Source organism: Hyperolius riggenbachi, chromosome 3 (genome assembly GCF_040937935.1).
Source record: "Hyperolius riggenbachi isolate aHypRig1 chromosome 3, aHypRig1.pri, whole genome shotgun sequence".
In the NCBI taxonomy this organism is placed as follows: domain Eukaryota; kingdom Metazoa; phylum Chordata; class Amphibia; order Anura; family Hyperoliidae; genus Hyperolius; species Hyperolius riggenbachi.
This window is the reverse complement of record NC_090648.1, coordinates 502,561,792-502,574,944: the sequence shown is the minus strand read 5'-3', so window position 1 is coordinate 502,574,944 and position 13,153 is coordinate 502,561,792. Positions and strand designations below refer to the sequence as shown.

Here is a 13,153-nt window from a genome sequence, read left to right as displayed (position 1 = left end):
TGGGAAATAACAGCTGTTTACAACTACCATAAAAGCAAGCAGCATCTCCTTCCAGCGACATCACCTGCCAGCAGTAAAAATGTCACCATGTGATAAATGTCAGAATGTAATTTAGTGAGAGGAAAGATTTTACAATGAGCAAACACTGACTAAATCATTTATACATAATTCTTGTAAAAATGCAGCACTTTTTAAAGAAAATTTTCCCTGGAGTCCCTCTTTAAGCACTGTGTATTGTGATCTAGACACTGTTTGTGCTCACCTGCTGAAGAATTAAAAAGAAAAATTGACTTCCAATTATTGACTGAACTAATATCCAGTACACTTTATATGCCAGAGTATGACCATCTCTGATATAGTAAACCACTTTTTTCCTTGGAGTTTACTATAAAGAGATTCTATTGTATTCAGCTCCCCCCTCTTTAATATCAAAGTATAGCAAACAAACACACAAAAAATGAGCTGCAGTGATTGGAAGAATAAGTATGCTCTGCTCTGTCTGCAATTAAAGCAAAGAAAAGCGGGAGAGTTGATGTTTAATGAGTACCGGACAAGACAAGACAGAGGCTGTAAAGGTGGCTTTTGTCTGCTAAAAGCAATTCAAAATCTTTAAAGGGGGGGCTGCAAGCACTCAGCACCAGTGCAGCCACCAACAAGCCTCTGATCCAATTAAAACTGACGAAACACTTATCTGAGCAGCGGAGTTCAGCGAAGAGGTAAAATGAAAGGAAGTGGCGGACGAGGCGTTTGTTCGGGTGCCTCCTCTAGTGGTGCTTGAGACCCGGCTGATTCACGCCGCATTAAGGCAACCTCTCCTCTGTCGCCATTGTCTGCCGCAATTTAATTACGAAGCTGACAATCATTTTAATCCTTCAAAAGCCCCCCACCCCCCCCCCCCCCCCCCTCCGACAACCCTCCAGTGTCAATCCAATTATCTCTCGCCTGCAAGCCGCTGCCTCATTTGGGAGTCGTTAATTATTGATTTGGAAAAGCAAACAAAGTGTACTAAATTAATTTTCCCCAATATGAAGGGGAAGGGAGGGGAGCCGTAGCTCTGGGTTTGTGAGATACACAGATTTCTGTCTGAAACTGGTGGAAAGGTTAGATCGGGCATGCTGGTAAATATTAGTCGCAAGGCCTTGACCTGGTGCGTGATGGCAATTAACCTCCAACGGACCCCTGACCAATGCTTACCCATTAGTGAAATAGTCTTTTTAGGATCATGCTCAGCTCGTGGATAAGCGCATCCAAACAGTGTGCGCCAATAAAATCTGCTTATGCCCAGTGTGGCGAAGCATTTGTACAAAAAGGGAAACCGTATTGTACTGTACTGTGTTAGGCCTCTTGCACACTACATGCTTAGCTTTATTTTTTATTTACTTTTTTCAGTTTTGTTGTGAAAACATAAAACCTGTGAAAGAACATGCACACAAAGCCAGAGCAGCAAGATTATTTGAAACATAAACCAAAGAATAGACCGTGTGCAGAACAGACATCAGAAATGATAACCTTTCTGATGTCGGTTATGCACACGGTCCATTCTTTGGTTCACCGCTGGTGAACATGGAGTTGGAGAGACGACTGGGGAGGCTCTATTGAGTCCAGAGCCTTTTTTTTTTTTTTTTACACGTACCTTAAAAATAATCCCGAGATGAAAGGGTATACAAGTTTTATACATACCTGGGGCCCCCAGCCCCGTCACCGCCCCCCTGGACTGTCCAGTAGAAACCCGGCTAGCTTTGCCAACACTTATACCCTTTCATCTCAGGTACACAAAGCTTTTATTTACTGTATATTTTGGTGTATAAAACTAGTACTTTTTAACCCTTAAAAATCTTCTGAAAAGTCAGAGGTTGTCTTATACGTCGGGTGTCATTGATGCCAAGCGATACGTGATACGCGTATGTGACATGCTGAGGTTTAATTACCGGGTGCTGGAGACTCGTTGATCGCCAGTTCATCGCTCACGCTGCAAGGTCTGGGACACCCAGGGTATGGAAGTAAGATCGCACTGTGCCCATAAACCACGCCTCTTCCACCCATCTAGCCCACCCTATCCTGTTACCGCCTCTCAGATTTCCCTGCTGAGGACTATAGTGAAGCGGCGCAGGCGCACATGTGTGAGATCTGAGAGGCAGAGAAGGAGGTAAATAGGATACAAGGGCGGGGCCAGACGGGTGAAAGAGGCGTGTTTTATGGGCACAGCGCAATCTATTCTTCTATATCGCTTTGCTACACACGGAGAGCTGGCCAATCTGCTTAGGGAGAGTTGACCAATCCAACCAGTCAATCACCTGTGTACCATTATATACTGGGTACCACATACAGTACAGCACCAGTATCTGTTCATATATAGCACCAGTATATGAAGGTTTGTTTTATATTTTATTTGGTGTGCGTTGGAAGAGGGGTAGTCTTATACGGCGAGTATATCCCAAACTATATTTTAACTGGAAAAGTTAGGGGTCGTCTTATACGCCGGAAAATATGGTTTAAGTTACAGCAAACCTGAATGGCGCTGGCTTTACAGTAGAGTTCCCCTTTATGCCACATTCCTACACCTGCTTGCAGATCTCCTTAGCCTCTATTCATCCACCAACCTGTACAGATTTAATTAAGCCGCTACCTGCGAGTGTCTATAAGGGTGATGGCTTGTTACAGCCGTACAGACCAGCATAAAAGGCCTCCTTTTCTCCTACTAGAATTAATGACCACGTCTGCAGAGAAAACACTATTCAGCCCCGGAGCCGTCGCTTGTCTCACAATGCTGTACTCCCTGCCCATTAATATTTTCTGTTAATTGAAGTCTGAATTCCAACAATGCCTTCTATGGGGTTTCTATGACGTGAGGTTTGGTCTGCGGTTCACAAAAGGAGGACGAGCAGCGGGAGTTGCGCGGCGGTAACAATTAGCCGGTAATTATCTGCCTCTAATGAGCAGCCCAGTATCTACTGCCTTGTGTATGGTCGGGCTCGGCTGAATGTATAACAGCTTCGGCTAGAATAATTGGACCAGAGGTTTCTACTGTATGATTACAGGAGTCACCGAAAGGTCTCCGGCAACTTAAACGTGTACGCTGCGCGGCAGAGCGCATGCAGGGAAAGAGGAAGTGCACAATTTGAAGTTAGTAACATTAAAGAGACACTTAAGCCAGAAAAAAAAAAAAAAAAAAAAGAGTTTTACTCACCTGGGGCTTCTACCAGCCCCCTGCAGCAGTCCTGTGCCCTCGCAGCCACTCACTAATCCTCTGGTCCCCCTCTGCCAGCTAGTTTCGTTTTTGCCGATAGGTCCATCAGGACTGGCCACGCGTAGCTTTTTCCCGCATTCCCGACTGTATTTAGCGGTATTGCGGGCCGCAATGTGTACAAAAATACGCGTTGCCGCATTACGCACGCATAGATCAGTCGGGAATGCGGAAAAAGCTACGCGTGGCCAGACCTGACGGGCCTGTCGGCAAAAACTAAACTAGCTGGCAGCGGGGGACCAGAGGATTAGTGAGTGGCTGCGAGGGCACAGGACTGCTGCAGGGGGCTGGTAGAAGCCCCAGGTGAGTAAAAAAAAAAATTTTTCTGGCTTAAGGCTCACTTTAAATTAATTTACTTTAACACTTCAAGCCAATCTGAAGCTTTATAAATAAAAATAATAAAAAAAAAAAAATCAACTTTTTTTTTAAGCTATGAAAACAAAAAGCAGAAATAATGACCCTTTGAAGTGTGCTGTAGTAACAAGCTTCTCTCGAGCTGTCTCTTAAGGTGTGTACACACACACACGTCAGATTTTTCTAAATGACCGGTCGTTTGGACGTCAAATCGGGCATATGTACAAACGGTCGTTCAGCTGATAACCGGTGGATCGGTCAAATCCAGTGTTATCAGCTGAACGACCGTTTGTACATACGCCCGATTTGACGTCCAAATTACCGGTCGTTTGGAAAAATCTGACGTGTGTGTACACACCTTTAAGGCTGGGATCCACTAGAGCAGGGCTTTTCAACCTTCCCACTAATTGTACCATTTTTAATCGCATTAAAATATAAAGTACCACCAGTGTGCCTGCACAGTAGATCAGACCCAATCAAGCTCAGCTGTGTCTGCCAGAACATGAGCGGAGAGCCGCTACTGCGCATGCATTCACGCCGACATGGAGCTTCTTTAGAGTCCAGAGGCTTCCCCCTCCCGAGGAATGCACCTCCGGGACACTTTTTTCTTACAGTTACACATTAAGAAAAAAGGGGGAACATATGGGAGGGGAATAGCAGGAGGCATTGGTGGAGTGATGTCACTTCCTGTATTTGAAGTATACCCGCAGTCAGCATTGCCCGGCTGTCTCCTCACCGCTGATCTGAGGTCTGAAGTATGCCGCAGGGCAGCACAGTGAGGAGCAAGCGAGGGATAGCTGAATTTTGTGGAGGCTGGACGGGACCAGGACAAGAGGCAGGCGGGTAATTAAGTGGCAAGCAAACCAGGAGTGTACCACCTGGCCAACAGCAAAGTACCACTGGTGGTACGCGTACCACAGGTTGAAAAGCCCTGCACTAGAGCACTTTTGTGAGCATTTTTGGACCACTGACAATCACCCGCACTTTGCCAATGAAAGCATTTTGGGTTGCACTCTAATGTAAACAAAATGCTAGCGATTGCGATTTGTAGTGGGTCCCAGCCCTATACTTTCTCTTGGCTTCAAAAACAGTATAGGGCTTCAGAAAATCAGGACTGTATTCAACCCAGAGGGTCAGAGAGCTCAGAGAAACTCTTTTGCGTCGATAACTGAAGATTTTTAACTCTTCCTGTACTGGAAAACAAAATGAGACTCCTTTCTTTGCTACCAATGTTCTATTTCTTAACTGTACTACACATACAGTTCATTAAAAAGAGGAACTCCAGTGAAAATAATGTAATAAAAAAAAGTGCTTAATTTTTACCATAATTATGCATAAATGATTTAGTCAGTGTTTGCTCATTGTAAAATCTTTCCTCTCCCAGATTCACATTCTGACATGTATTACATGGTGACATTGTTACTGTGGGCAGGTTATATAGCTGCTCCTAGCTGTTTTGGCTGTTGCAGACAGCTATAAACAGCCATTTCCTGTCTGTGAACATTGTTACATTGTGGCAGTTTGCCCAGAGTATCATACGGTACCAGAGCCTCTTGTGGGAGGGGTTTCAGCACAAAATCAGTCATACAGCGCCCCCTGATGGTCTGTTTGTGAAAATCATTCTATTTCTCATGTAAAAGGGGGTATCAGCTACTGATTGGGATAAAGTTAAATTCTTGGTCGGAGTTTCTCTTTAAAGCAAACCTGAAGTTAAAATTAACTTCTGAGATAGAAAAAAAAAAAAAAAAAAAAAAAAAAAAAAGGGACCACAATCAAAGGGACCACAATCCTGCCAGGCAGCCTATTAGGCCAAAGTGCAGGGATCTCATCCTACAAAGTGAATCAACCCCAAAGTCAGCTAGCTAATTGTAGAAGCTGTTAGTCGGTATTTCTCCTGTCTGGCTCTCGGAAAATTGCGGTTGATAAAACCCAAGAGAAGCTGAAGACGTGTATACAGCCGGGCAGCAGAAGTGTCAAACATATCACCATGGCAACAGGAACGTGAGCCCTACTGTCCCAGTTTGAAACATTTTGTATGGCTCTCACAGAACTACATTTTAAAATATGTGGAGTTTATGGCTCTCAGCCAAAAGGGTTCCCTGACCATTGCTTTACAGGAACTGATCCCAATAGATGCGAATGGATCCAATGTTAACCTATGAATCCGTTCGCATTGCTCCATTCAAACCAATCCGTTTGGTAAGTTCCGCCGAACAGGCCGCAAGTTTGGGGAGGCTGTGAAAAAATCTGGACCTACGGATAGGTCATGGAGTGGGGGGGTCTGTTCCTTGCGGACCGGGCCTTAGAAGGGAATAAACACGGCATACTCCATATCCTTCTCACTTTATTTGTCCTTTAAGGGAATACTGAAAATACCCCGTGAGGAAGATGGGCTAGTCCAAAATACGTCAGAACTGTCAAGATTTCAACTAGCTACGATAAGCGACAGTGACATAGTAAAAAAAAAAGACCTTTATACATCATTTGTATAAATGCACAACTGATACACATTTTACATTTTTCACGCATTTTTGTGACTGTGGTCCTTTAAAGAATTTGTGGGATAACGTACCTGGCGAGTTTGTCGAACATGTTGACCAGTTTCATGGCTTCGTACTCTTTCTGCTCCTCCGTTCATTTCGTCCAGGGGGTTGGGCATGGGCTCTTCCACGTGGCCAGTTATTAGATTGATGCTGAAAGGGAAGGTAAATGGAGAAAGATCCTCAGTGACCAGGCTTCAAAAGATATTCTGCTACAGGAATCTGTTTGCACACATAAATAGGCTGTACTTGCAGCAATAACGCAACAAAGCCTGGTACACATATTCTATTTTGATTGGCCAATGACTGATCGATTGTACCACCTTCATATAGTATGAGGGCCAACAGACTTTGAATACCACGAACAGATCGAACACTTCCAATCCAGCGCAGGAGACTTGGGCGTAGCCGGCGCCATCATAGGACCGTAATAGGAATTGCGGCGCACAGGGAGTAACTTCAGCATTGAAGTTACTTATAAACCACTAGAATTCGGCCTCCAGCAATCGCTGGGAAGCTGAATTATTTCATTCCCCACCATCCACGCGGACCTGGAGGGGGAATAGTAATTAACGTCGCCGGGAAACTTGTGCAGCAGGATAAGCCATATACCTGCTGTATCCTGCGCCCAAGTCTACTGCGCCAATACCTCTCGTACCCAAACAGTTTTTTTTGTAGGTAAGCTTGCATACGACAAAGTGGCAATTGGATGAGTGTACCAGACTTCAAATTATATCCCTACGCACGCACGCACGCACGCACGCACACACACACACCTCAGGCCAATCAGAATGAAGTATGGTGGATCTAATGAGATCTGTGAGGAATTACGTGGTGGTGGTGGGGGGGGGGGGGGGGGGGGAATATTGAGGAGAGTCAGGCCAACGTGGTCAGGGGGAAAGGTGAACATTAAAGAGACACTAACAAGAAAAACGTCCCCCTGGTGGGTACTCGCCTCGGGAGGGGGAAAGCCTCCGGAATCCTAATAAAAGCTTCCCCCTGTCCTCTGTCCCACGGGTGTCTCGCTGCAGCCCTCCAAACAGCAGCCGACAGCCTGTGCAATATTTACCTTTTTGGGTTCCAGGTGGAAATAGCTGATCTCCGTCGGGTCCGCTCTATTGCACAGGTGCAGGAGACTTGCGCCTGCGCAGTAGAGCGGCCCCGACGGAGATTAGCTATTTCCCGCCTATCCCGAGCGGAGAGCGGATACTGCGCACACATTCTGTGGGGCACGTTAGGTTTACTGCAACCAATTCACGTCAATGGAGTAGTTTCCATTGATGCGAATTTACCAATGCGATCCGGCGCGATGCAAGCAGGGGGAAACGATGGATAGCATGCTGCAATTTTCCGCAGGACACATCCGAGTCCCTATAGCTGCCGATGGGAAGCCGCAATCCGGCTGTATGGATGGCAACCGGAAGCACCTGGACTCAACCAAGAACAACAAATTTAGAGCGTTAGAGAATGATAAATTTTATTTAAACACCAAATTAGTGTTTTTGCTAATAAAAAACAATAGTAAATGCTTGGAAAACGTTTTGAAACCAATTATGTGCTACGATTAGATATATTTGTCAATGGGTACTAGTGATAATGTTTTTTATGCCAGGGGGGTACTTGGTATGTACCCCCTTTTAAAACCCTGTACTCACCAATACCCTCACTGATAAGAAATTCCTTGCTTTCAGAAGCCATTTTCTGCTAGGAAAGTGTTTTATAGTTAGAATTTCTTATCAGTGAGGGTCACACTGTAGTCACTTCCTGTCTGAGTCAGGACTGAGTCAGCACTTCCATACCTGATTATTTAACTCTTCCAGGCAGAGAAAGAAAAAAAAAAAAAAGAAGGAACACAGCCTAGTTATGTGTGCTTGGCACTGTACACACCCATATCTATCATCATGACACATGTCACTTCGGGTATCCTTTAAGTATTATCTAGGGCCCCTACACACGTCGATGATCCATCATGGCAGACCACTAAATGAAAATGTGAGTGCAGGCCTGGGAGGGGTGTGTGAGATCGGATACTTACCTATGGAGAGGGCAGGCTCACAATACTATTGCCCTTTCCCTGCCCCCACCTATCCCCCAATCAGAACTATTCGACCAACCAGATGAATACACCTCCGTGAGCTCTTGGAAGGCTTCGGGCCACTTGCCAATACGGGCGGCTCCGTACCGGGCAAGCACACTCCAGGGACACTCAAAGGACAGCCTTCTGCTCTCTCCCCTCCACACAACCATGTGTGTTACAAATGCAGTGTGAGAAATACAGAGGAAAAAAAAAAAAAAAAAAAAAAAAAAAAAAAAAACACAACTGCAGAAGACCACACTGTGAATCCACAAGCACAAAGTGCAGGAACTCATATGATAACGGAAGGGGAATCATGCGCTTCCTGCCTTAAGGCGCACATTGAACAAATCCATTTTGTTCCTAGATTTGTTCACCCTCACTGTAGTAAGGAGGCTTAAAGGGGCACTATGGCGAAAAAATTTAAAATTTTAAATGTGCAAACAGACAAATAAAAACAGTAGGTTTTCTCCAGAGTAAAATGAGCCATAAATTACTTTTCTCCTATGTTGCTGTCACTTACAGTAGGTAGTAGAAATCTGACAGAAGCGACAGGTTTTAGACTAGCCCATCTCTTCATAGGGGATTCTCAGTAAGGCTTTTATGCTTCTAAACCTTTTTTAGGAAAGATCTTTATAAAGCATAAAAGCCTTGCTGAGAATCCCCTATGAAGAGATAAACTAGTCCAAAACCTGTCACTTCTGTCAGATTTCTACTACCCTCCTGTAAGCGACAGCAACATAGGAGAAAAGTAATTTATGGCTCATTTTACTCGGGGGGGGGGGGGGGGGGGGGGGGGGGGATAGATTTAACTGTGGTTTATCACACCTGAGTTCAATTTCTGTAGTCACCCCCAGGCCTCATTACTGCCACACCTGTTTCAATCAAGATATCACTTAACCGGTTCAGCACCGCAGTGCCGAAAATCTCATGCATCCGAGCAACGTTCACCTCCCATTCAGTCGCCTATAACTTTATTGCTACTTATCACAATTAATTGATCTATCTTGTTTTTTCCGCCACTAATTAGGCGTTCTTTGGGTAGTACATTTTGCTAAGAATTATTTTTTTTCTAAATCCATTTTTAACAGGAAGATTAAGAAATGAAAAAAAATCATTTCTCAGTTTTTGGCCATTATAGTTTGAAATTAATATACGCTACCGTAATTAAAAACCCATGTATTTTATTTGCCCATCTGTCCCGGTTATTACACAGTTTAAACTATGTCCCTATCACAATTTATGGTGTCGATATTTCATTTAGAAATAAAGGTGCATTTTTTCAATTTGCATCCATCACTATGTATAAGCTTATAATTTTAATTATAATAACATACTCTCTTGACATGCATATTTAAAAAGTTTAGACCCTTGGGTAACTGGTTTTGTTTTTTATTGTAATTTTTTTTTTAATAAAAAAAGTGTATGTGGGTAATTTTTGGTGTGGGAGGGAAACTGCTAATTTTAAATGTAAAATAATAGAATTGTTTAAATAAAAATGTATGTAGGTGCAGTTTACTATTTGGCCACAAGATGGCCACAGTGGAAAAAGTCCTGGATGCGAACGATCTCGCATCCAGGAACCAAAAAGCAGAGTAGAAGTTTCCTGGGGCAGAAATACCACGCTCTCTGGATAGAAAGAGTCGGTATTTCTGCGGGGAAGTTAGATCGGTGAATGGGAATTATATTCCCATTCACTGATCGGGGGGCTAGCATCGGCTGCGGGAGCGCGCCCGATCGTGCGCACCATGCGGCGGGAGCAGCAGTGCCTATCTGGACGAGGAAGCTCGTCCAGATAGCTCCTATTTAACCAGTTCGGCCTATCTGACACAGAGAAGTAGACCAAAAGCACCTCAAAAGCTAGACATCATGCCAAGATCCAAAGAAATTCAGGAACAAATGAGAACAAAAGTAATTGAGATCTATCAGTCTGGTAAAGGTTATAAAGCCATTTCTAAAGCTTTGGGACTCCAATGAACCACAGTGAGAGCCATTATCCACAAATGGCAAAAACATGGAACAGTGATGAACCTTCCCAGGAGTGGCCAGCCGACCAAAATTACCCCAAGAGCGCAGAGAAAACTCATCCGAGAGACCACAAGAGACCCCATGACAACATCTAAAGAACTGCAGGCCTCACTTGCCTCAATTAAGGTCAGTGTTCACGACTTCACCATAAGAAAGACTGGGCAAAAACGGCCTGCATGGCAGATATACAAGGCGCAAACCACTTTTAAGCAAAAAGAACATTAAGGCTCGTCTCAATTTTGCTAAAAACATCTCAATGATTGCCAAGACTTTTGGGAAAATACCTTGTGGACAAAGTTGAACTTTTTGGAAGGTGCCTGTCCCGTTACATCTGGCGTAGAAGTAATACAGCATTTCAACAAAAGAACATCATACCAACAGTAAAATATGGTGGTGGTAGTGTGATGGTCTGGGGTTGTTTTAAGCAGCTTCAGGACCTGGAAGGCTTGCTGTGATAGATGGAACCATACTGTCTACCAAAACATCCTGAAGGAGAATGTCCGGACATCTGTTCATCAACTCAAGCTGAAGCGATCTTGGGTGCTGCAGCAGGACAATGACCCAAAACACACCAGCAAATCCACCTCTGAATGGCTGAAGAAAAACAAAATGAAGACTTTGGAGTGGCCTAGTCAAAGTCCTGACCTGAATCCTATTGAGATGGTGTGGCATGACCTTAAAAAGGCGGTTCATGCTAGAAAGCCTTCAAATAAAGCTGAATTACAACAATTCTGCAAAGATGAGTGGGCCAAAATTCCTCCAGAGCGCTGTAAAAGACTCGTTGCAAGTTATTGCAAACACTTGATTGCAGTTATTGCTGCTAAGCGTGGCCCAACCAGTTATTAGGTTCAGGGGGCAATTTCTTTTTCACACAGGGCCATGAAGGTTTTGAGTTTTTTTTCTCAATAAATAAAAACCATCATTTAAAACTGCATTTTGTGTTCAAATATGTTATCTTTGACTAATAGTTAACTTTTTTTGATGAGCAGAAACATTTAAGTGTGACAAACATGCAAAAGAATAAGAAATCAGGAAGGGGGCAAATAGTTTTTCACATCACTGTATTTTAAATTTTATAATTTTCACTGCAGTGTCCCTTTAACCATGACACTATCTAGCCACTATAAACATATTACCCTACTTTCACAATATCATGGTGTAGCAATAAAAGGGTAAGAAAAAAATCCAGTTAGATCAGGGGTGTCAAACTCAAATACAAAGTGGGCCGATATTGTACACTGGGACCTAGTCGCAAGCCAACCTCAATGTCTGCTGGCCACCTTCTTACCATATACAATTCCCTGGTATCTAGTGGTCCCCCTCCCTCCCCTATACAGTTCCCTGGTGTTTAGTGACCCCCTCCCTCCCCTATACAGTTCCCTGGTGTCTAGTGACCCCCTCCCTCCCCTATACAGTTCCCTGGTGTCTAGTGGCCCCCCTCCATCCCCTACACAGTTCCCTGGTATTTAGTGGCTCCCCTCCATCCCCTATACAGTTCCCTAGTGTTTAGTGCCTTCCCCTCCCTCCCCCATATGGCTTCCCTGGTGATCTAGGGCTTCACCCCCAACATAGCTTCCCTGGATGTCTATAGTGGGCCAAATATAATGCAAAGTGGGGAAACCATTTGAGGGCCAAATGTAATGGCTCTGAGGGCCAGATTTGACATGCGGGCCGGAGTTGACATGTGTGGGTTAGACCTAAACCGGTAACAGTTTCTAACTTGCATCCGGAACAGCTTCTGTAATGTTACTTTCTGACGCACTGAGGTGTAGGGGTGGGCGGGGCTTTTAATTTTCTTGCCAATTGTGTTTCTACAGATCAGCTGATTCGTATGCTAGAGAAAGATAGTTGCATAAAGCTGATGTAATTTTTTACCATAGTGCCCCTTTAAACAGAACCTGAAGTGAGAGGCATATGATGCTGCCATATTTATTCTATAGTTCTTAAAGGGAACCAGAGATGAAGCACACTTGTGTATTTTACCATATATATCAGTGGGAACATTAGAGAAAACACTTACCATGCTCTCTGTTTCATCCTCACTGCTAAAAGTGTCTGTTATCAGCTGTGATAAGAATCCCGGACTGAGCATTCAGTGTGGCTTTGCAGGGAATAATTATAGCTGAGTCATAGCAGAGCCACAAGGGAATAGGCTTGGGCTTGAAAAGACACCAGAGAAGACAGACTCAGCTATAATCTTTCCATAGCAAAGCCAGACTGAGTGCCCAGTCGGGGATTCTTATCAGAGGTGATAACAGTCAGATTAAACAGAGAACAATGAAACAAAGAGCAGATTAGGTGTTTACTGTCATGTTCCCACTGATTTATAAGGTAAAATACAAGATGGTGCTTCATCTCTGGTTCTCTTTAAAGTGGACCTGAACTCAGAACTCATCTCTGCTCTAAAAGATACACAACAGCATAATAACCTTCAAACAAAAAACATCTTTGTTACAGCTGATACAAATCCTAAAATAAATGTGCACGGTTTCTACTTCCCGATTCATGGAAGCAGACATTGTTTGTCAGGAGCTAACTAACTACCAGGCGGTAACTCCTGCGCTTTCAAATGAGTTTATCTGCCGTGGCAGTCATGGGACGTGGGGAGAGATCAAATTACAACTTGTGATTAGACACATATAAAAGGGGAGTTAAACAGGCTAAACTCTCTTAATACATACAGGGTGCATTTCTCTGTTTTCCTTCTGTCTTGTGCAAATCCAGTAACACACCCCCCCCCATTTGGTTCCTTTGTACAAAAATAAGCACTGTGTGAAAGTTCTCACCAGCAAGAAATCCACCAGCTGAAGGGATTTTTGGTTCAGGGTTCTCTTCTCTTGATTCAAATGAGAGTTTTTAGGTGTGGAAGGTCAAAAATGTGGGCAGGTGACAGAAAGGGACATTTCCCTCACT

General features: G+C 44.0%; 1 protein-coding gene across 1 annotated transcript in view; it reads right to left on the bottom strand.

Moving 5' to 3' along the window:
• RIC8B (RIC8 guanine nucleotide exchange factor B) overlaps positions 1 to 13,153 on the bottom strand; it is a 62,131-nt gene that overhangs the window by 1,240 nt on the left and 47,738 nt on the right. Inside the window, 2 exon segments of the mRNA XM_068278324.1 lie at positions 6,171 to 6,232; positions 6,234 to 6,291. Coding sequence (XP_068134425.1) covers positions 6,171 to 6,232; positions 6,234 to 6,291 — 120 coding nt within the window.